The sequence below is a fragment of the Castor canadensis genome, chromosome 1, assembly GCF_047511655.1.
Source record: "Castor canadensis chromosome 1, mCasCan1.hap1v2, whole genome shotgun sequence".
Taxonomy (NCBI): Eukaryota; Metazoa; Chordata; class Mammalia; order Rodentia; family Castoridae; genus Castor; species Castor canadensis.
The window spans coordinates 20,502,190-20,526,814 of record NC_133386.1 but is presented as its reverse complement, the minus strand read 5'-3'; the positions used below and the strand labels follow the sequence as shown (position 1 = coordinate 20,526,814).

The 24,625-nt window shown below is 37.1% G+C and overlaps 1 protein-coding gene across 8 annotated transcripts in view; it reads left to right on the top strand.

Annotated features, from left to right (window-relative positions):
• Utrn (utrophin) overlaps nucleotides 1-24,625 on the top strand; it is a 521,188-nt gene that overhangs the window by 480,526 nt on the left and 16,037 nt on the right. For 7 of the 8 annotated variants that reach the window (XM_074072723.1, XM_074072717.1, XM_074072708.1 and 4 more), the window contains 4 exons: nucleotides 11,553-11,689; nucleotides 17,486-17,524; nucleotides 17,743-17,808; nucleotides 18,880-18,945. In XM_074072723.1, coding sequence (XP_073928824.1) covers nucleotides 11,553-11,689; nucleotides 17,486-17,524; nucleotides 17,743-17,808; nucleotides 18,880-18,945 — 308 coding nt within the window. The remainder of the gene's footprint in view (nucleotides 1-11,552; nucleotides 11,690-17,485; nucleotides 17,525-17,742; nucleotides 17,809-18,879; nucleotides 18,946-24,625) is intronic. The other variant, XM_074072728.1, reaches the window with a different exon arrangement.

Genomic DNA, 24,625 nt, shown 5'->3' with positions numbered 1-24,625 from the left:
TAAAAGATAGTAACTTAGTTGAAGGCCAAGAAAGAGAAAAATTCATAATTATTAATAGGAGTGAGGTTGATATAGGCTGTCTCCATGCTAAAGAAATTGTAAAGGGGGCCAACGTGTTAGTGTCCAAAGTGATGAGGGTAAGAAGAGGTTTATTCACATTAAAGAAGGGAGAGTAAAATTCAGAAGAGCCTGGCCAGTTAAAAACTTTTCCAAGGTAGAGACTTCGGACTGAAAGATATTTTAAGTTCTGACATAGCCTGAGATATAACCATATTGTGGTATGTGACTAAAGTGGAACATAGAAGGCTTTAGAAATGAGATGGCTTGTAAGCGTCACCACATCTCTAGAAATGAGGACAACTGAGGGGTGTGGATTTTACATAAAAGGTTAGTTTAAGAACCCATTGGTTTTTGCAGGTGAGGCTAAGGTACAAATAGTGTGTTAAAGAAGAAAAAAACCTTTTCTCCTCCTCTGAAGATCATGACTGAGTCCTCTATAGCAGAAGACAGACTAGCAAGAGAAAAACACACAAATTTATTTGGTTTTTACCTTGTACAAAAGTTCTCATAAGGAAATAAAGATCCAAAGAAGCAGGGAAACCAGTGTATTTTTATGCTAGGTTTCATGAAGAGTAGACAGTCATGGGGAGGAGTAATTGAACAAAGGAGATATGGTCTCATGATTATAAACTGGGGGAAACTTCTAGCCTGTTTGTCTGATTTGGCTCTGTGTCTTGTGCTTCAGGGATAACTTAGTCCATTTCCTGCTGCTATAACAGAATACTGCAGACTAAGTAATTTATGAACTCTAGATGTTTATTTATCTCATGGTTCTGGAGGCTGTGAAATTCAAGATTGAGGGGCTGCATCTGGTGAAAGACTTCATGTCATCTGGTGGCAGAAGATACCACAAGGCAGGCCAATGCAAGAGGGAGAGGGGTACAGAAATCATAGAAGGGTGCCATACTCCTGTTTCATCAAGAACATACACATGCAATAACTAACTTTCTCCTAAGATAGCAGAATTAATCCAGTTTTGAGAGCAGAGCCCTCAGGACCTAACCACCTCGTGAATGTCCTACCTTTCAACACTGTTGCACTGGGGATTAAGTTTCTAACACATGAACTTTGGGGAACATAGTCAATCCCTTGCAGAAGATAAGAATGATAGTCCTTCCTTTCAGATATAGGGAGGATACCTCTTGAATAGAAGTTTTATGACCTGCTTCAGGGGAAAAAGTCAGAGAGTGACTTTGAAATGCTGTCTTTTGGTGTAGCATGTACTAAAGGCAATAAATGTAACCCTCCTTTTTGCTTGGCCTTTGTGAGGGAAAGACTGCCCCGCCAATAATGAAGATTATAGGGAAGATGGGTATATCAGAGAAGCACCAGAATTCATTAATGGACAGAGGTTGAAATAGCAATTATGAACAAGATGTAGAGGAATATGTAAAAACACAGAATCCCAGATAGTGAGGAGTAAAAGAAAGACGGAGGCCTTATACATCTGGTAAGGGACTGTGGCCCAGTCCATGGAGGGAAAACAAGAAATGAGGACAGGTAATAGAGAGTACTTCACCCACTGCTAAATGGGATGTCAGGATCCAATGGGTTACCTAGAATGGAAAGGTGGTTTGAGAGGCATGGTAGCTCAGGATGAAGGGATCAGATATTTACAAAATTTTGTTTGAAAGTCCAGCAACATCAGCTACTTTCAGCATCCTAATTATAGAGGTGAACTCAATGTAAATTTCCCTGCTTACTTGCTAAGCTTTGAACAGAACTGGTAGTACAAACTAGTTTTACTGAGATTTTGATGGGAAGAGGAAAGGACAGGAAAAAAATACTTCCACGGGAAACAACTTATTAAATCAATATCACTTAAAACAGATTGGTAATTCAGTTTTTATGCAAGTGCATGTTGTTTTTTAAAGCAACAAGCTTGAATATTTTTTGTTAATATTAATTCCCAAATTTTTCATTTTATGTTTTTAGAAACTGATTCATTAATTCTACTGAAAAAAAAAAAGAGAAAAGGTTTTAATTTTTTTCAGTCAAAAGCTACATTATGTCTTTTCTTTATGAACTATCATCGGCAAAAACACAAAACAAAAAAAAAAGAGTAAAAGCTAGAAACGGTCGCTTTGTCTGCTCCCTTCCACCCTAACCAGCATCGACATACGGGTAATGCCAGAAAAATCAACTGTGAGAAAATGCCGATTCATTCTTTGTTGAGTTAGTGTGGTTCATTTTTGGCAGTCTTGCTTCTTTAGATGTGATTTGGGATATTGGCCAATACACTGAAAATGCAGCATCGTTGCATTTTCTCTGACCTCAGCATCCTGAAGAGGTTTTTCAAGTCTCATCTACCTTACATTATTTTCCCAGGAAGTCTAGTGCATTTAGAGCGTGTCATCAGCTTTTAAGGTGAGATTTGGACCAAATCCATTTTACTTTGAATGACTTATTACCCTACTTGTTCTTGGCCTCTTGGTGATTCTGTTAATGCTAACTTTTTTAGTTTCATGTTTTTCCATTAGGACTTGAAAGGCTCTGAGCTTTTCTTACTAATTTCATCTTATCTTTGAATTTTAAATGTGTCTGAATTTCAACTTGTTGAAATCAATGAAACTTAAATGAAGACTGAGAGGTTATTTTGCAATTTAAAAGCATTACTGAGAATGTTTTTAAAATAAGTGCTGTGATCATGAATGTGTTGTTTAGAAGCACGCACACACCTCTGGGGACCATTGCCTTCTATATTTCAGAAGTAAATCTTGCCAGTGATTTTAGCACTGGTGCAGGATCCAAATGGTGATGTTTCATTGTTCTGTTCATGTGCCAAGTGACTGTGTTGTTTTCTTATATAATGTTGATTTATGTCTTTGTATTTTCTTGTCTTCCTCTGCATGGAACTTGTTCGCGTTTATATTTAGTAATTAAAAATTTAATGTTAGGAATATTTGTTGAAAACATCGATAGTACCGTCATCCCAAATTATAAACTAACAGAATAATGCTGGAAGATGAAAAATGAATATAGTTTTGGGTTTTTTCTTTTTATTATTTTGTTTAAAGTAGTAATTTATAAGTTAGTAATTAGGAGTTGGATGTTTTAGCCTTGAGGTGTTTGGCATCATTGTAAATACCCCTTTATATGAGCTGCTCATGCATCTTTGGCATTTATGGTACTTACAGTCTTGCGAGCTGAAGGAGTAAAGCATTTTACTCAAGGGCCTACTTGGTTATGGATGCCATGGAGGTCAGAGTTCTAGATTCTTCAGCACCTTAGCTTTGCTTTTATTTGTGACTCACGTTGGTGAGAAGGAAAACCCTTTTGGCCATCTATTTATGTTTTTGAAGTTCCAAAGTGCATATGTGTCAGCACTTAAGCTAAAGAATATAGTTTGAAATATGGAACGGGGACATAACATAGCACTACACATGTACTTTCATATAAATGTACATACTCAGGCAAAATATAAACAACTTAAAAATAGATATCATATGAAATGTCTGTATTTGTTCTCAATTAAGGAATAATTGGAGGAAATTTTTAAATACTCCTGACTTTTTGTTGTTGAAGAATGTAAAGTTGTCCCTAATTCCATTTAACACAGGATTTCTTTAGGGTTTTGGTAGAAACTTACATGGGTAGATTTGTCCAGATGTTCTAATACAGCAGTACTTTTTCATATTTTATTCTTTCATTTGTACTGGGTGGTGGGGAATAATCAAGAACTAGTTGCTTATTATTCAAGTAAGTTTTTATTGTTTTACTGTTTAACTGCAGTGGAGTGGAGTGAATATTTTTCGAGTATTCATATGCCTACTTGTCTCTGTAGGTTTAGTTCTAAATGTTTTTCATAGTAACTCGCTATCATTAGCTTTACAAAAAGAATGAACATTTGAAGGGTATGACTTATATATGTGAGTTCTTATTAGAAGTCAGTCCAGTGGGCTGGCTGGGTGCAGTGGCTCACACCTGTAATCCTAGCTACTTGAGAGGTGGAGATCAGGAGGAACAAGGCCAGCCTGGATCAAGATACCATCTCAACCAATAAAAAGCTGAGCATGGTCACATATGCCTGTCATCACAGCTATTGGAGAAGCTGAAATAAGAGGATCTAGTCCAGGCCAACCTGGACATAAACAGTGAGACACAACTGGGAATATATCTAAAGCAAAAAGGTCTAGGTCTCAAGAGGTAGAGCACCTGCGTAGTAGGTGCAAGACCCTGAGTTCAAGCCCAAGTATTACCAAAAAAAAAAAAAAAAAAGTCAGTCCAATAAGACATGGGAAAGATGGTTGCAGCATGGCTTCAAACTTGCTCACTCTTTTTTGCCTTTCCCATTTTCCTCACATTTGCTGAAATAGCCATGTAAAAAGAGAGAGAGCAGCTGTACAGCAAAACAAAAAACCTACAGACAATGTTCACAGCAAAACTAGGTGACAAGATCCCCAAAACAAAACTGGATGGCCACACGCCACCACCAACTACAAAAATCTACCAGATTATCACTGTCTGTATTCGAGGAAAGAGAAGGAAGCAAAGGTGTCTGAAAGCTGGAGAACTCCACAAGAGGCAGCCTGTACTCTGCAGAAAGCACAGAGGGCTGGCTCGAAAGCACCTGGGAGGTGCTGCTCAGAGCATAAATACGAAGGTGTGAAATTTCTGGAATGTGAGTCCTCAGATCTGAAGGTGGTTTCCTATGCCGAGGATGGACTATTGGGAATGGAACCGGCATTGAGCAGATCATGGCAACAGATGCAGGAAGGAAAAGACCTGCTCCAAAGTCTGTCTGTATGTGTTGGGGGTTAAGGAGGTGGGAAACAGAACCAGGAAGTCCTAGAACTCAAGTGTGGTTTATAGACCTAATGTCTACATTCCCCAGATCCTATGTTGAAACCCAGTCCTCACAGTGATAACGTTGTAGGAGGTAGGGTCTTTGGGAGTAATTAGGAAGATCCCTTATGAATGAGACTAATGCATTTATGAAAGGGACCCCAAAAACCTCCCTCATCCTGCCAGTATTTGAGAACATAGTGAGAAGATGGCTGTTTTTAACAGAAAGTGAGTCTGCTGCAGACAGCAAAGCTGCCAGTGCTATGATCTTCCACTTTCCAGTGACTAGAGCTATGAAAAATAAATTCGTGTCATTTATAAACTACCCAGTCTGTGGCATTGTGTTATGGTAGACTAAGACATGTGTCATGTTTTTAAATACCACACCGAAACAGAAGGAAAGAGAGCTCTGTGAAGTTAGGAAAACTTTCGTGAACCTACTTCATTCTAGAAATATAGGGAGATTATTTACTAGCAAAAAAGAAACTGAGCAACAATAGTACTAAGATCAAATTTCATATAAAGGAATCATAATAAAAAGAGATAAGGAACAAAATAAAATTATTACAAATAAGTCATGCCAGAAATATGCTCATTGAACAACTTGAAACATTAACCATGTATTTCAGAAATAGCTGTGAAACCCTAAGAAAGTGATATAAGATATGAGAGAAAATCATCACAAAACTAAAAAAATCTCAGAAACGAGGTGCCAGAATTCAAGAAAGAATTTAGAAATCAAAGCAAAACATCAGTTCAGAAATTAAGGCAAAACATAAGAATGAATAAAGCAACACATACATATACTGAAAGAAATAGAAGTTGAATAAGAGGAAAACTTTAAAATTCAAAATGAAACAAAGAAAGCAATAAAAAAAGATTCATGAGAAAATGAGAACATTGAAGAAAGGAGGAAAAATGCATGTATAGTAGAAGTTCCTGGAGAAACCTGAAGCAAGAAAACAGAACAAATAGACCTGGTGTGGCAGTACACGCCTGTAATCCCAGCTACTCAGGAGGCAGAGACAGGAGAATCTCCAGTTAGAGGCCAGTCCAGGCAAAGATGACAAGACTTCATTTCAAAAACAAAGCAAAAACACAAGGCTGGCAGTGTGGCTCAGTTGGTTGAGTGCTGTGGGGCCCTGGAATTCAAAAGGGGGCAAAGCAGGAAACAAATGATAAAAGTGAAAATTCAAGAACTTCAATCTCTTTTTAAAAAAAAATAAAAATAAAAAGAGCTACATACTGAAAGAGTATGTCACATACCTGAGAATAATGACAATGACCAATACCAAAACATCCTGCCAAACTTTCTGAACTTCAAAGAAAAAAACCCTTTAAACCAAAGGAAAAGACATGACTCATATGAAAAAGAAAATTAGATAATAATCAGACTTTTCAAAATCTCTGCTTTATATCAAAAGAAAATGAAGAGACATTTAAAAAACTTAAGGAAAAACAGGTGAATCAGGATTTTATATCCAGGAAAACCAACGTATAGTAGCCAGTAGTGGACACAGGAAAACCACATGTGCAAGCTCAGGTCCTATGAGCACTCTGCAGGAAGTGCCTCAGACAACCAGAATTACTAGAGAGGCCATATGGCACAACTGGTGGAGAGCATTAGTTGCCCGTAGAGCTCAAATTGAATGGGGTTGAAGGGAGCCCGTGTAGTCCACAAGGCTGATCTGAGAATATTGACAGTGTAATTACTTTACAAATGGGAGAAGAATGCAAAAGTAAATCTATACTTCAGTGTTTCCAGTAAACATGTTGATGTTAGTATTCTGAGACTAATGTTTATATAATATGAAAAAAAAAAACAAACCAAGAAATCGGTTGTTTAGTGCTACTGGGATTCTATTTATGGCACAAAGGAGGTGGATGTGTAATAGAGAAGAGGTTAAGTCAAAGCCCTGCCATAGGAAGTACAAATCAAATGAGTCAGTGTCACCTCATGAAGAAGGAATTTCACCTTTAAATGCATGTTTCCCACCTCTGTCCACTATAAAGGCCTAGAAATGACAAGCGTGAGCCGAGAATATCTTTTAGTAGCAGCTAGGAAGAACACTCTGTAAGACTAGTAGAGCCATGCTAACAGGAGCCAAATGAAAGAGGTTTCTACTACCCAAAGATGGGACCATTTGAGCCTCAGGAATGATAATAATTCCAATAATTGAAACACATCCAATATGGTAGAATCTATGAGTTCATAATTAAAAGCAAAAAGGAATTGGCTGTCTTTGGAAGATGGTTTTTGATGTTGAAAATTGCTCAATAAAGGAAAGAGAATTAAATTATTATCCCACATTTCATAAATGAAGTGTCCCACTGAGTAGCTAAATAGTAGATGTAAAAATGTTTCTTTATAAAATTATGTCAACTAATAAATGAAGAAACTGGTTAGTAGAATATCACAATTTTGCAGCCCCCAGTGAATGGAGGTAGGCATGCGGTACAAAAACCTACTGAGATCCCAAAAGAGAGATGGCCAGATATTGTGTGCCTGTAATCCTGCAATCCTATCCACCACCAATTTCTTGCCAAAAGATCAAACCTAAGTTTGATGCATTCTCTGGATCCAGCTGCCAATTTCAGGGTAACGAGAGGAGAGGGGAGCCAGATTGCACCAACAACATGCATTGTGCAAAATCCAAACTTCAGATGCTCTGTATGGCAAATTGTCTGTGTTTTCCAACTGATAAATTTTAAAGAAATGGCAGATACAGATGAGAAATCTGTAGGTTAAAAACAGTTAGTAGGTTAAGCTGTATCAGATTTTTTTTGAATGAAGAAGACCAAACCACAGTATTTATGGATAAACATTGGAATAATAAAACTTTTTAAAATATAAAAATGTTATTGTTGTTTTTAAAAATTATGATAATGATTAATACAGGACAGAGAAGTCTGTTGTGAATGGAAAGGGCTTCTAGAACATCCATCCATGCTCCATATCCTGACCGTGGATGGTGTCACCTTATAATAATTCATGAAGCCATACACTTACTGTCTAAGTCTCTGTTTTATTTCATAATAAGAAAGATTATAATGTAAATCAGTCCAATAACCAAAACTTTAAAAATGTCTGTCTCTAGATGGCTGAACAGCTGGCAGTTTTCATTTCTTCCTTTAGCTACTTTATTTGTATATTCTTTCTAATAGTTCTTACAATGGACACATCTTATACAAGCAATTTAAATTTATGAAATGACATCTCAACATAAAATTTTAAAATTTCAGCCACATGGCATCTTCACAGTACTTTAAAATGAAGGGAGAATTCAGAATGTAGTAATAGATCTTTTAGTCAAGGACTATGGGTTCTTCAAAACTGAAAATGTTTCCATTTTTCTAGAAGTGACAGAGTGCTTATAGGATGGAAAGGCCATTTTGCCAGAGGAGCTTCTTGCTTACTGAACATGATTGAAGTGCTTGGAAGGCTTAGTTTTCGTTTCTTTACAGATAAAAAAGAAAGAGAGAAAGAAACCTGATGACACTCTCCTTGTAGGCTGTCATGGTTAGAAAATGATTCAGAGGCTCAAGGTCCAGTGCTCCCTTTCCCTCATTTCTCTAATGGAATCTGTACACCCTTCTCCCCTGCCTTCTCCTCTTACAGCAGTAAGCAAAAACCTAATCTTCACCGAAATTTATGTGCCATTTAATATAGTGGATAGTTTTGTGTGGTCATGTGTTCCTGTCAGTTTCATCTTCCCATTATAATAGTGTTAGTTACTTGCTTTAAAAAAAGATGAACAAAGTATTATGTCTAATGTAAGGTAGAGTTGAATTGGATTTGTTCATTATGTTTGATGGGTGGTATACTTTCTCTTTCTCTCTTTCTTTTTTTAGCCAAACTATTGCATTAGCACTATAAAATGGGGAACTATTATTTATTGTCATTAAATAGCAAATTAGACCAAGTGTGCATAAATATTTTAACAATTTTGGTACAAAAGGAGGCTGAATTCATTTTCTTGGCTCTATTCCAACTAAAGAATTTAATTCTTCTAACCTGAATGTAATCTCTAGTTGCTGTGGGATGAGCTACTTTCACATTTTCTTTTAGTATTGCATAAAGTTTATAGCACCAAGGAATTCATGCCCTGTAGATTACAAATTTTGGTAGTTTTCTCCCTCAACATAAAAAATTGTTGAGGAAATAAAAATGTGCTGTTTCTGTGTGAAAACACACTAATTTAAAAATATATACATATGAAAATTATTAGAAACAATTTAATTTCAGTCTCTTTAACTTTTTGGGAAATGGGGTGTGTGTGTGTGTGTGTGTGTGGTGGGAGCAGGGTAGAGAAGAATCAATTTTTTTAATTTGATGGTTAGTTTTACTTTGCTCTTCCATGTCCTTAAGTATATTTATCTAAAGAATGGATGATGTGAAATTAGACTTGCAATTTTAAGTGATTTGTCAAGAGTTATGTATGAATCCAAATATAGATAAGCATAGACAAACAATATTATGCTAAGTGAAAGAAGCTAGCCATGAAAGACCACATATTATATTAATCTATTTCTATGAAATACCCAGAATAAGCAAATTCATATGGACAGAAAAGAAATTAATGCTTGATAGAGGTTGGGAGGTGGGTAGTGGGTTTAGAGTTTCTTTTGGGGGTGGTGCAGTTGTTCCTTAATTAGGTGGTGATGATAGCACTTTGATTGTGCGAATATGCTAATAACCACCAAATTGTACAATGCCACTGCCCTAACAAAGGCAGACTGGGCGAGGAGCTTGGTTCCTTGCCCACTTGGCCTCTGTTCTCACCCACCAAACTCAGGGCTAGATATGACTTGAAAACCACTGGCCTAAAAGATGAAAACATTGCCATTGCCAGGCATGGAGACAGCCCAAGTAAAGGCTGGCGTACACTGCCTCATTAAGTATTTCTCTCCTAACACTGTGTGAAGAGCAGACCCAGAAATAATGGGTCGTACATGCTTTTCCTTACACAAGGGTCTTCTCTTTACATTGCTGTTATAGAAAGTTTCTTCCCTTTTCCCTCTTTACAAGACACGCAGGAGAAACACATCCAGGAATTACTTACCTGTAGTGTGGTACCCATTGCAAACAGTGAATGTCCCCTGTGTTGATGATATATCCTTCTGGCTTCATTCCCAGTCCCAGGTATTTCTTCTCTGAAAGTCTCCTTCTTTACTTTCACTTTATTCTGCTGATTTCTCCTATTCTGTCTGAGAAGGTCTTACTGCCCACAGACCACTATCTTTCATAGCAGCCCTGTTCCTCCACAGTTACACTAACTTTTTTTCTTTTCATTAACAGCTTTTACCCTGCACTCTGAGTCACATTTGGGATGACCTATGTCTGTATAACTTCTGATCATTATAGTTTATTTTCAGTTATTCAGAAAAAGCTTTGATGTTGCTGGCAAGGTGTAATGATAGCATGGGCTGTCTTTACTAGAAATATTTGTTTTAATAATATGAAAATTGATGAATTTTAGTTTATAAATCACTAGACATATAGCTAGCTTGGGGTTATTCATACCTCTTTTCTGCTTTGCATGCCTATAATAGAATCAAAAGTTCCCCTTAATGTTTCTAGAAGCAAACATATGTAGGTGGAAAGGGAGAAGACAGAAATTAGCCAAACTATAGTTGACTCAGAAGTTAGTTATTTTAAAAAATAATTATATTTTTTAAAGTTTCTACTTGCAAAACAAGTTTGTATGAGTCCTTGGCATGCTTGTCATGAGGGAAAAGAGAGAATGGGGATAGGGAGCAGACAACAAAGTAAATGAATTCATTTATCACTCAGGTTATTTTACTGAAGAAAAATTCTCTCTTTGTAAAGATGGGAGTGAGGTTTATTCTGTGAGTGGTTGGGCAGCAAACTAGAAGGCCGAAGATCAAGATCTTAATTCAGTTGTATACAGATAATAGAAATATTTAAATCTGTCTTCAGAAGGACTAATGTTTGTGTCTGTGTTGCAAATAAACACTAGAATGACAAAGGTAGAAAAGATGGGGCTTAGAGAACAGTTCACAGAAATAGAGTAAGGTGGGTTTGGGGTAGTTTTAGAACCTCTTACCCTAAATGATTATTCAAACTGATCATCTTGAAATCTTTAAGAAAGCAGTAACATTGTATATCACCATTATAAATATTTAGTCCTGGCAAAATAATTGTATGCCTACATCGTTAGGAAATCACAAAGAAATTGGAGCCCCACTGTGGCTCTTCACTTTCTGTTTTGCATATTTCTTTCTCTTTCTTCCAGACTAGAATGTGTGCTGGCTTGTGGGGAGAGGGCCAGTATGCACTACACAGTAACCTCAATTTTCCAACCTGGTTAAAAATCATATAATATCCAGAATATTTCAGCATCACTATATTTTTAACAGCAATTTGTTTTAGTGGTAAGAATCAACCAGTTACATTTCTAAAAATACTTTTCCTTCTTGGCTCAAATTTGGAAATATTGGGGAAATGAACTAGTTCGGGTTTATTTTCCAAAGAAAATAAAAATGATAAACTAATCACTGGATGTATTTAATGATGAGTCTCAATTGCCATATGTGTCCATTACGCTGGATGTTATTCCAAAAAAATGCATGCAACTACCTAAAATGGTTGGCATTTAATTACATCAGCTTACATCTGTTCTTATTTTAGTGTGTGGTTATCTCCTTTGATTTTAACGAGAACTGTAATTTTCTCAACATTATAGACAACATCTGGGGAAGATGTGCGGGACTTCACAAAGGTACTGAAGAACAAGTTCAGGTCAAAGAAATACTTTGCCAAACATCCTCGGCTTGGCTACCTGCCTGTCCAGACAGTTCTGGAAGGTGACAACTTAGAGACGTAAGTTTGATTTGACTATTAAGTCTTCTGTGACCACTTATATCTGATACTGTCTCTTTTTTATTTGGGGAGGGGGCTAGGGTATTACAAGAGATTGAATTTGGGCTTTGTATTTGCTAGGCAAGTACTCTACCATTTGAGCCATGCCCCACTCTTTTTGCTTTTAGTTTGTTTTTCAGGTAGGTTCTTTGGATTTTGTTGTCTGGCCTCAGACTATGTTTCCACTACCTCCACCTCCTAAGTGGCCGCCTAAGTGGTGGCATACCACCACTCCCAGCCCTTGTCTCATTTCTTAAATATTAGTGACAAAAAAAGAGAAATTATTTAATACTAAAAAGATTTGTGTCTTGGTAAAGTGTTTCATTTTAAATGAGGCAAATTAAAGTTGGAATCAGTCTTCACAGTTAGGAATTTTTATTATTTACTCTTGACAATGTCACAGCCAAAATTCTAGGCCTAACCTTGAATGTGTTTCCAAACTTGTCATCTCTTTTCTCTTTTCCTTTTAAAAGTACTTAAATCAAATGTGGCATTTCACGCTTTCTAACTTACCAATTTTCCATTTTTTCCCTTTTGGAAGTGCTTTATTATTTCTTGTAGTACATTTTATATCTTTTAAATATAAATCTATTAATAATACTTAATCTCTTCCTTTAAATATATAATCCATTCTAAAATTTCATATTATGTTTCTTATCTATCTTTTATTAAATATGAAAGTAGCAAAATTAAATAGCTTTATGTATTACATGATATAGGCAAATTTTCTTAAAAGTATGTTTTTGAATTGATAAAAATAGAAGTTTTAAGATGACAAAATCACTATGGGATTATAAACCTATGAAAAAACTAAGAATTTGTAGCCTGAAATGAAAAGGAAAAAATCATTTTAAAACAACAATTTTAAAGCCAGAAGAACCTAAGGATGTAATTTTGTTGCTAAACAATTATATATCAAGATCAAAATAGGTATGATTTTAAATCTTTGAATTACTTTTTTAAATATCAGGATGAATTGGGCCTGGTAACATGTGCATATATCCCAGCACTTGGAAGGCTGAGGCAGGAGGAATGAGAGTTCAAGACCAGGCTGAGTTACATAGCATGGGTGACATAGCAAGACCCTGTCTCAGAAAGCCAAAACAAACAAACAAGTAACAACAATAAAATGCCAGCATCAGTAGGCCTGCCATGACCATTTTCTTATGCTTGTGTCTGGGGAAAATGAACTCGTGTAGTGAATGGTCATCAATGGCTCACAGTAGAGAGCAATAAAGTTTTGGTAGGACAAAGACACCCTCTCAAATGAGTCATAGAACAGAGGCTCCAAGTGTAAGGCTCCAAGCTGAAGTGCAAAGTGTGAAGGAAATAGGAAAAAGTACAAAAGGTGTGTTTACTATAATTTTTGTGACATGAAACTTCCACAAAACCTTGAAAATTCATAATTGATTTTGTACATATGAGAGATCATCAGAAAACACTAATAATTCATTGTGCTCTGATAGTCAATGTCTCATAGATGTCAGAATAGAGAAATAGATTATTTGGCCTGATTTCTTTCATAAATCCCCTCTAGACCAGCGGCTTTGCTAGACTTACATGCACATGTACAGGTCCGTGTATATAACACATGTATGTGTAGAACACGAGAATTTGACGTTTTTGATAATTGGTTGACAGCAAATTGTGTACAATTAAGATACACGCTTTCTTAATGGTTTCTATAGTAGCTGTTAGAAGAGATTTTATGAATCTGATTTCTGTTTAAGGGAAGCTATTCAAATACATTTAAGAAAGGTAGATGACCTATTCTTTTGTGAACATGCTTTTGTCTTCTGCTTCAGAAGGTTGTATACTAACAATTCTTACTCATGTTAGTATTTAATACGCAGTTTATGCCGAACATTCTGTGATAAAGTTTTACTTCTTCGTGTCAGAGCCAATTAACCTTTGGAGTGGCTGTTTGGAGTACACTCCAAAGTATTGGCACTTGGTGTTCTGATTTAAGAACTGATTGATAGGTTTGAACTAAGCAATATGCCTTGTATTCTTTTGATAAACTGTTGGCATTGTGTGTCTCAGATATCTACATCCTCCACAGAAATCATGCAGATAGATATATCTTTTATGTTCTTTTTAGCATTTTAATAGTTTGCCTTTCAGTGTCAAAACAATTATTGGTATAAATCATTCTATTTTAGGTGTCTCTTTTAATGTAAAAATTAACAAAAAAGAATGCCAAATATTTTGAGGTATAATGCTGGAAATAGCTCACCTTATTTAATGTAATTTACCACCATTTGCAGTGACTGGGAAATGAGAAAGAAAGGAAGGCGCATAGCTGCAAATGGTGGCATGTGCTACCCAACACTAGGGAGGCTGACGCAGGGGGATTGTGAGTTTGAGAGAGGTCTGGGCTACATAGGGACACCCTATCTTCAAAAACAACTAAAAAAGAGAGGAGAGGAGAGGAGAGGAAAGAAAAGGAAGAAAGAAAGAAAGCTACAAGATCCCCACTGACAAAGAGTTATGAGGTATTAGAGATAGTGCGCAGGTTTTATTCTTTTTTAAATCCTAGATGGAGCTCTCTGGATTTCATATAGTTCATTTTCTCTGTTGAGCCCTTTCTGCAACAGGGTCACTTAACCTCTGGTATGACAGTTCATGTGCGTGGGTAGTGAAAGAGTTTGATTTCATTTATTCTCCTACTTACAGGAGGAAAACATTGGTGAAAACCCAGTAAAGTGACGAAGGTGTTGAAGTTATTTATGGAACTGATTAGAATTTTCTTTGTTTCTTTCTTCTTATCTTTACAAAAAGTAATGTTTTATCCTCTGACCAGTAATCATACATGCATTCATTAAGGGGATTTATGTGGAAAAAAGAATTATATTACTAAGAGGGGACATAAACATGCCCATTTAATTTTATCCATTTAATTGTAAGGTTTGCTCATGTAATTTTATAAAGTTTACCCATTTAATTTTATAACTATGTATGCAAGATTTTTCAAAACTAAAATTAATGAATAAAATTGCAGAGTATATTATTGAAAATAAACCTGACAAGCTAAAATAGTGGCAATAATAATTTGAGAGTTGTAAGAGATTATTACTGATGATAAAAAAAAGTAAAGTAGACGCCTGCCTCTGCTATTAGTTAAGGTGGAATAGGTGAGTTTCTTGACTTTTTAAACATCTTACTATAGCAAGAACCAACTCAGTAGGTGTAATTATAGGGGTGTTTGGACTGAGAGGGAGAGGTTCAACTAAGCTGAGACCTGATTGCTGAGTGTTTGGTATGCTCAGAGAAAAAGAGAGTCTCTGGGAAAATGAAGTATTTTGAAAAGCCTGGAGGTAAGATCACCTGAGAAGCTAGAGTGGTGAGCTAAGAATAGTGGTAGAAAGAGAAAGTGGTGAGAGAAGCAGAAGCCAGATCACCAAGGGCATTGGAATTCATGCTGAGTATTTAGAGTCTATCCTGAGAAGAGTAGGGAGCCATTGAGAGTTTCCATGAAAGATCAGCTCAAACCCCAGTTGTCTTCTTTGGGACAAGTAGATTGAAGAAGGATAAAAAGGACAAAATTCTAATAAAAAATATCAGAAAGATAAAAAGGAGACTGCTGGAAATTTAAGTCACTAAAAGCGTCACTAAGATTTTTGAAGTTTGGATTATGTTTCACATAATATGTATATTTCGTAGCATCTCATTCCTTGCATATTTGTGTGAGATTCATAAGAAAACCCTGCTCAGCCAACCACACTGGAAAACATGGAGAGGCTGCATTATGAACTGTAGGCTAACACCCATATTGTACTTTATCTATCTATCATCTGTTTATCTATCTATCATCTATCTATCTTTCTGTTTGTCTGTCTTTCTACCTTCCTACGTACCTAATCTGTCATCTATCTACCTATCTACTTGCCTAATCTATCTATCTACCTACCTACCTAATCTATCTGTCATCTATCTATCATTTATCTATAACTTGTATTTATTTACTTAATTATTTGTGCTGGGGTTGGAACCCAGGGCCTCACTCCTGCTAGGCAAGTGCTGTACTGCTGGGCTTCACCCCTAGCCCAGGTCTTATTTTTAACCCCCTTCAATCATAGGTTCTAACTATGCAGTGCATTGTTTTTATTCCTTAAAAAGTAAATAAAAAACTTATCATTTAATTTTTTTCCTGCAAACCAGAATGCTTTGAAGTCAATGAAGCCTAAAGTGTGACTTTTTTCTGTTTTTTGAAATTTTTCATAAAAATAAACTTTTTTCAAGAAACTTTTGTTTCAGTTTTCTGCCCCTTCATTTTTATCTGAGTTCATGAATCACTTTTGTGCTAACTAAATTAATATCACAAGACTCAGTCAAGCAGTTTCACAAAGCTTTTCCAAGGTCTGTTACGATTTAAAAGTAAAAATACACATTTTTCTTCTGTTTAAAGCTCATGTGAGATGTTACAGTACACTTGAATTTGAGGAGAAAACCCCATCTTAGCAGCTGCTGTATTTAGAATCTGTCACCTGACACTTAGCACCTCCATTTCAGGGTTAATGAAAAGTAGTGATGAGAAAAGGGTATTGAACAGGACTGTGTTGTTCTGTCGCCCATGTGTCTGTTTTACACATAGGTAATTAAGTCTGCTTACAGAAGAGATAGTCTGACAAGCACAGTGACTAAATGTCCATTTTTGAAAGCTGGTCTGAAGGGCAGTAAGATGACTTCCCTTCTTTTTCCAGTCTTGGCGGTGCACACATCCACGTGTGCTTCACAGAAGGAGATAATGAGATCAGAAACTTTTGCTTAAGTGTGTACATATGATAGAACAAGAAGCAATTTGCTTCAATCAGCATTAGCTTTTACAGGAGTCTTTATTTTATTAATTAAATACAGAACTAATTTTCTGTGTACCTTTACATTTCTACGTTCATCAATGTCTCCCACCTCACCCCCCCAAAAAGTTAGGGTTTGAATTAGCCTTAATTAGGATCGGTTGTTTTCAATGGCCCTTAGAGGAGACTTAGGAGGTGTGAGAGTTTGGGACTGCCCCCTGGGCTGAGAGTGATACTCAGTGATCCAGCCTCAGACCTAAGCCCCTGATTCAAGTGGAACACATTTTTCAGGCATCAGTTTCCAAGATTGAACTTGTGGGTAAAATTGTGTATGAGGAAAGTATACCTGCTCTAGAGAAGTTGCTTTCAGTGAATTGATGCTGTGGCACTTCTGGCAGGATATACAGGAAAGCATGTAGATTACACCTTTTTTAATTTATCTGTGAAGTTGAGCTACTTTGTATACCTCAGGGTTTGAATTTTTACACTTCAAATTGGAAGGAAAATCTGATTTTACTTCAGCCCCGTCATTAATATATATAATCTAGTGATATATATATAACTTTAGTTTTCTGATTTTTTTCTCCAAGAAAAACAAAAATATGATTTCATCTCCCCTTAGGATATTCTAGAATGTTATCTTTAAAATTAACCTATAATTTTGAGCTATTTTAAAATAGTCTGCTTTTTTTTTTTCACAATAAGACTGTTCTAAAATGTGTTTGCTATCCTGTAACAAATACCCTAAAAAATCCCTGTAGATACTTAAATACACAGCATTTTCTCTAAACTGTGAGTTGTATTACTTTTTATTTCCCCATAGCGAAGGTCAGGGCAGCCAAATATGATTGGAAGACAACTAAGAGCACCAACCACTCCCTCCCCACCCCCATCTGCTTTTGTCTGCAATTGCTCTAAATGTTTGTTCTGTGACTTTTGTCTCCCTCTCCCCTCTCTACAGTCCTATCACACTCATCAGTATGTGGCCAGAGCACTATGAGTGAGTATTCACAGCCCACGTGCAGTGGAGGGATGTTCTGAACAGGTGTATTAGCATGGGGTAATTACTAAACTCTTTTTCTGCATCCTGGGTAACAATCCAGGTGTCTTGTTTGCATGTCAAATTCATTATTTAACTAAACTAACATTCCTACTGGTAACATCTGTCAATATCTGGGCATAATACTGTTGCTTTTATTTTATTTTTTTACTTTGCAGCCCCTCACAGTCTCCTCAGCTGTTCCACGATGACACCCACTCAAGAATAGAGCAGTATGCCACCCGGTAAGACACTTTGCAGCACCACACTGCCACCCAGAATAAATCTATTTCTGAATTAACTGATACTATTCACATACCTTGATTTTGAAGAATGCAGTTTGCAGGAGTTGTGATTCCATTATATTTGGAATTTGGGCTTTCGTCTTTTCATGTTTCATTTTGCACTTTACCAAACACCTGCTTTTTATTCTGTGAAGAATAAATCTCAGTAGGCTATGGGTTACCAAGCTCATGAGAATCCAAACATTGTGCAAGCAGAATTTAGATAATGTAACCCGGTTTCAGTGAGTGAAAGCAGGGATTGAAAGTATTCTCAGGAGATGCTGTAAAGTGTAATTAAATTTATGCTAATGTTTTATTATAGGGGTTTGCTTTAGAATCCCTAAACAATATAAAACATGTCTCTCTTAAAGCTGTGCACAAACTTTAGTAACGTGAGCAGTTATGGTCCTAGTACCCAGTTAGGCCTAAAAATGCTAGTTTTAAGCATCATAAAAATAGTAACATTTGAGCCGAATCAAAACTAGGTAGGATTTTTGGAGGATGGCATGCTTGAGCTAATGGAAAAAACATGCTCCAAAGCATTTTGCTGGGAAAGAACTGTGGCTTGTTCACTGACCTGCAGGAAGAGAAGGGTAAGGGAGTTGAGAGAGCACTGAGGGGCAGAACTGCAGTCTGGTAATGAAGGGCCCAGTTGCCAAGGAGTTGGGTCATGTCCTTAGGTAATGAGAAGTCATGGAGAGTCTTCAGACATGAGAGGAACATAATGGGATTTGTAAGAGCGGGTAACCTTCACTTCAGAGTAGAATGCTGGCTGGAGGGCCTGGGAGCTCATTAGGAGATTCGGTAAATTTGGAGATAACATAGTTTCAGATAAAGATCCACAGGTCTTGAGGTAGTGGTGGTAGAAACAACCACATTAGAGGTTGTTTTAATTTTGCAATCATGGTAGGAGATTAGGACCCCTCTCTGTTTTGTCAGAACTCTGACTTCACAAATTACTACAGATGTGTTTTCGGTTGACCATGTTCTGTGCAGCCATATTACCTCACCTCCTTATTTTCATTTTTTCAGACTGGCTCAGATGGAAAGAACTAATGGGTCTTTCCTCACTGATAGCAGCTCTACCACAGGAAGTGTGTAAGTAAATCGTGAAATTAGCACTCCCTGGGAAAACTGGTTCTTGTATTATGGCTGTCAGAAATAATCATCCTTGGCTGTGTCTCTGAATTTTGATTCTAGTCAAAATCAATAAGTGTGGGTTCCAAAAATGTCTACCCAGATTTTATGCTTTCAGGCCATGAGAGCATAAACTGGATATGTTTATTAATGGAAAAAAAAAACCCACATTGCTTAACTAAACTGCTTCAGGATAATCAGGCCGTTGTATTTATAATCACATAATATTGACGTTTCTTATTAATTTTGTAAGTTTAATTCCTCGGGATATGTGCCATTTTTGCAAAGTCCTCTTTCTTCTGCTTGCCTGCACATGCTTGAACATACTTCCCAGCCTTCATTATAAAGTAACTCCTTGCCAATATTTTGTCAGGAACTAGAAAAAGCCTCATTGACTTTAGAATACCTTTTTATAAGCTTTCTAGCCAAATGGTTTATGTTTGATTTCCTCATTTGTGTGTATTCGACTTGCTTTTGGGACATTCTTGGCAAGTAATTTCTCTCTGATGCCCCCACTCTTTGTATGTCACCTTTCCTTTGGAACCTTTGTTGGCCTCGTGATTCACATTAATTCTGACGTGATGCGTAAAAGGCTGAGGTTCATGTCACTTGTAGGTTCATTGTGGTTTGGATCTGGTAGGAAGCTGTAAGATAAAGAAGTTGGAGAACCATAATGCATGGGTGTTTCCACTAGCAGAGATGATGCAGAAAGCCAAGTAGAAACAACTTCCACACTCTGACACACAATGTCTTCCTTTCAATATTGTTTAAAGTTTGTTTGTCATTAAACTTATAAATAAAAGCACTCAGGAGGTTTTTTAGTTTTAAATGCAAAAGATTAGTATCAATACTTGACAATAACATAGTAATTTTTTGTATGCTGCTGCTGTTCTTCTTATTACTCAGGCACTGTGAATCTGAAATAGTTCCCAAATTAAGATAATAGTGTGTTCATAATGCTTGTTTCATATTTTACCTCCTATTATGTGTTTTATATAAAGGGGTTAAATGTCTTAAATATCTTTGAAATCAATGTAATTCCTACCAAGATTGACAATAGCTGAAGAATTATTTGAAATTAAAAATAATAGAGACCCACGTCTTACATCTTTAAAATGTATTTATCTTGCTGTGTGAACAGAGTACATGAAATGCCCAAATTTAGTAAATCCTATCTTCAAACTAGAGCAAACACTATTTTAAAATTTAGCACTAATGTATTCTATCTGTCAGGTGATATGCAACTGAGTACCTTCCCAGCTCTACATTCAGTGATATTAGTAGCTTAAAATTGCCCATGATGAAAGTATTTAAAACACAGACCTTGGAAGCACCACTAATTAAGCCCTTGCAGTTTTTCTTGTGGAGTACCTGTTGTTAAGCATTCATTAGCATACCACTGCCATGCACCCAATACTACAGTAAGTCTGCAGATGTAGGTACTGTCTTCCTAAATCTCACAGGTTAGAGGGGAGACAGGTAAGAGCTCCTTCAGGAGAGGGAACATGATGAGGGCATTTGTGATAACATGATAGTGCTCCCCCAAAGATGTCCCCATTCTCATTCCTGAAACCTATGAATGTATTAATTCACATGGCAAAAGAGACTTTGACAGTGTGATTACAGTAAAGATACTGAAATGTGAGGAGCATCCTGAAGGATCCAGGGAGTCCCTATGTAATCACAAGGGTCTTTCAAGCGAGGAGGAAAGCTGTGTGAGGATGTGTGAGGGTGGAAGTAAAGGTCAGATAGAGAGACTGGCAGATGCCATGCTGCTGGCTTTGAGAATGGAGGAATGCTGATGGCCTCAAGGTGATGGAAAAGGCAGCACCTGGGGTCTCCCTTCTATGTAAGAGTAACCTGCATCGATGGTGTAAGACTGTATGAACCACTAAAGAGTTACTGGAGCTGTAATATTTTCTTAATGAATACGTTAGTAAATCTCAGTAGTGGCATTCCTTTGCTCTTTCACAGTGTGAACTGCTACGTATCCTGGGGTCCTCATCCTGTAAAAATGCAGCAATTCTACCACTTGGGCTAGAAAACTACTAATGAGCCTGAATCACTGAAACCCTAATTTAGACCTAATCCAGTGGTTTGGCTTGGAATGCTCACTTTTCTCTCTTAAGTTGTAATATTTATTTTAAACACTTCCATTTTAGGCTCTGTGGTAGAGGGCTTGTCTAGCGCTCGTGAAGATCTGGATTGGATCCCCAACACTGCAAAAAAAAAATCCCTTTCATTTAGTATTATTGATTTGACTGAGTGAATTAAGTATTGCTACAATAAATACTGAAACATCACAATGGTCTTTCAACAGTTTCTCTTTGCCATCCATTCATGGCTTGTTAACCCCACTTATACTCAATTCCTCACGCTCCCCATTTCTCTGAAAATCTGACTCTGAACCATTTAAGAGGGCATTAATTTTAAGGATACTAAGTATCATTGAAGGAAGATTTGAACAACCATGTCTCAGGAAAGGACAGGACCCAGGACAGTCCTGGCTCAGAAGTCATAACTCAAGGACAGTGGTTCTGAAGCCGTAGCCATCAGAATGCCTCACCCCACTTGCCTTCTACCCTTGGGTGACACTCTTATGTGGAAGGCTCAGAAGGGGAGGCTGAACATGTTTGCACTGAGATGGTTATTTGCAAATCTGAAGCCTGGAATAGAACATCCCTTAAAAGAAAGGAAATTTTTCTTTTTATTTATGTGCTGCTTACTTTTAAAAAGGTCATTGAATGAATCATAGTTGTTTTGTCATCTGATAGGTACTAATTTTGTAATTAGATAGTATTTAGTATGTGCAGCAAATAGAGTATAATTGTACTCCATCTAATGGTATCCCTTGATGCAGACTGACATTTTAAAAATATCTTCTGTTTCAGCGTGAGATGCATCATTGATGTTTAATAACCCTAAGCTGGTGTGTCATGTACTATCTGCATAAAGAGCTTGCTTTTGGTTTTTACTATATGTAATTAAGAACTGGGATGTGTCTGTTTTTATATTTTAGGTCTAATAATCTGTGACAAACATTTAAGACTAAAGTTGTATGTTACATATAAATTATTCTTAAGTTCTTATTTTTGTTTAAAAAGAACCTTAATTCTCTTCCAGACACATTAGCAAAGAATGCAGAGTTAGTGACAATAATTATAATAATATGCTAAATCCCATGAATGTTACAAAAGAAATGAATTTATATAAACGTTTACAACAAAATGTATCCCAAACCTAATTTCAGCAGGATTTCATAGTACCCAAAACTTTAAAACAAAAGTTTAGTTTATGTTAATGTTGAGCACTAAATTTAGTCCGTGGGACCAGGCAGTAGCATACATGTTCTCAGGGCATAAAGTTCAAATGGTGCTTTACAATTTCAGGGAGCTCTGTGCCAAAATATGGTCAAATCGTGGCCAGGAGATCAACCAGGAAGTTTTGGGGTTTAAGTTTTCTTCTGATTCATGAGGTTCTTATATTACTTCTTAAAAAAAAAACTTTGAGTTTTTACAATTTTCTTTAGGTATACTGCTGCTATGTGTCATCTAACGATTGTTGAATCACTGTGAGAGTCATCTTACCTCTTATTTATTACAACATCTAAGGTTTCCATCTAGTTCTGTCCTATTTTGCATTGACCTTGCTCATTCTTTCTTTTGCCATGTGCACGAAGCAGTTTGCCTGTACAAATGAGTGATCTGGCTGCTTGTAAGAACGACTGGGTTAGAACTCTGGACATTGCCCCATTGTTTTTGAGCAAATGATATTGTGGGCAGTAAGAGGCTAAATCTTTTCATCCCTGTAGATGACTTACTATTTTCTTTTGTTGCTCATGATGCTTTTTCCTTTCTTTTTCTTTGATAGTCTTTCTTTTTAGTTTCTATGCTCAGATCTCTTTTAGCCTGAGAAATATTTGCAAAATGTGCTGTATTCTTAGTTTGCAGTTACTTTTCTTCTGTGTGCACTGTAACTTCATATCTCATCCATTTGTCCTGTTCCCATGGTAGTCTTGTACTTGTTATCCTGTCTCACTGCCTCTCTCTGCACATGAAGTGAGAGATTTGCCTTGGAGCAGTACTTGGATCCATTGCAGCTAGTGGTGCCCCAGTGGTGTTGGTGGATTAGTCTCATAGCTTACCTTCATAACAGTTAGGTTTAGGCTGCTTACTTCCTCCATATTCCCTGCCAGATTTCTGTACGGATCTGCTCGCAAATGCTGCTTGTCTGCAGTGGTTCTGTGCCCATTTCTGCTCTTCTCACGCCTTAAACCACAGAGCAAGCAGGGATTCTGATAGAGCCTCCTTCCTTTACTTCCCAGGGGTGCTACATTTCTTATTTTCAGGAAAAGAAATCAAAGGAAGGTGCTGTGGCTGACTTCACCCCTTATCCCACCATGTGCCTTATTTGCAGTTTTTAACTTTGTTGTGATAGGCTCATCCCACCCCCACTTTTAAAACCTATTTGATAGAAGGAGAAAGGCAAGGTTAGTAATCTAAGTTTATATTGTGGTCTTAACCAAAGTGTATGGCTTTTAAAAAAAATTTATATATATATACACATACACATATATGTACAAACACATATCGATAGCTATGTATGTATACATATATGTATATTTGGGGGAACAAAAGGAAGGAAGGAAGCAGCATTAGTCAGAAGAGGCTCCTTGGAACCTCTGCTGTGGCAGAATGGCAAGCGTAGCACTCATTTTCCTTCTTGACTTCATCTCCTTTGTCTGATCTCAGTGTTTAGGACACACCTTTTCTAAGAACTCACTAGATCGTCCATGTAATTTTAATTCCCTCTTTGTCAGAGTAAACTGTGATTAATCAGAGCTGGATTTTCACATCACACTCACTAGAGTCAGAGCTCTTGCCCAGTATCAGGCAGGACTAATCAGCTCAAGAGCACAGGCAGTTTTAAGGCCCAAGTGAAACAGAGGGAAGTCCAGGATATTGTTGGCTGCCTCAGGACACACTCTGGCCTCAGAGAACAGATGAGATTCCTCAGAGAGATGAGATACGTAGCCACATTGCTCGCATAGAAGGGTTCAGTCATGGGATGGCTTCATTTTATATTCTGATAGCTACATAACTTGCATGGTGTTTTCTGTTAGACTGAAAGAGGCGTGGAATGGATAGGCGGGATGATTCAAACACCAGCACATGGTTTATTTGGGAAGAAACCCTGTGGAGGGGAGAACACCACTGTCACTTATAGGCTAGGAGTAGATACAGGGCAGGGGTCTGGAAGGGAAGTTTTGCAGGCGGGAAAATTTTTCCAAAGTTAGCGATTGCTAGGGGAAGCTAGAATAGATAAGTGGTAACTAGTTACATAGGTTGCTTACAGCGCTAGACCCCCTGGAGAGATGAAAGTTTGTCATTCCCGTGAGGCTGGATGTGATCCTTCCAGTAAAGGGTAGTGTTCCAGTAAGCTGTCTGCAGGGGGAGGGAGTCCAATCCTAACATGGCTTCCCCTTTGTTCACCCTAACATTTTCCTAAAGTCCTATCCTATACATACATGGATTCCAGGACTGTGTAGCAGGTGCCATTAAAAGAGGCCACATACAATCTGCAACAATACTCTGCACTAGCTTCAGTCAGGAAATCGGCATTTGCACATTTACATGGGAGC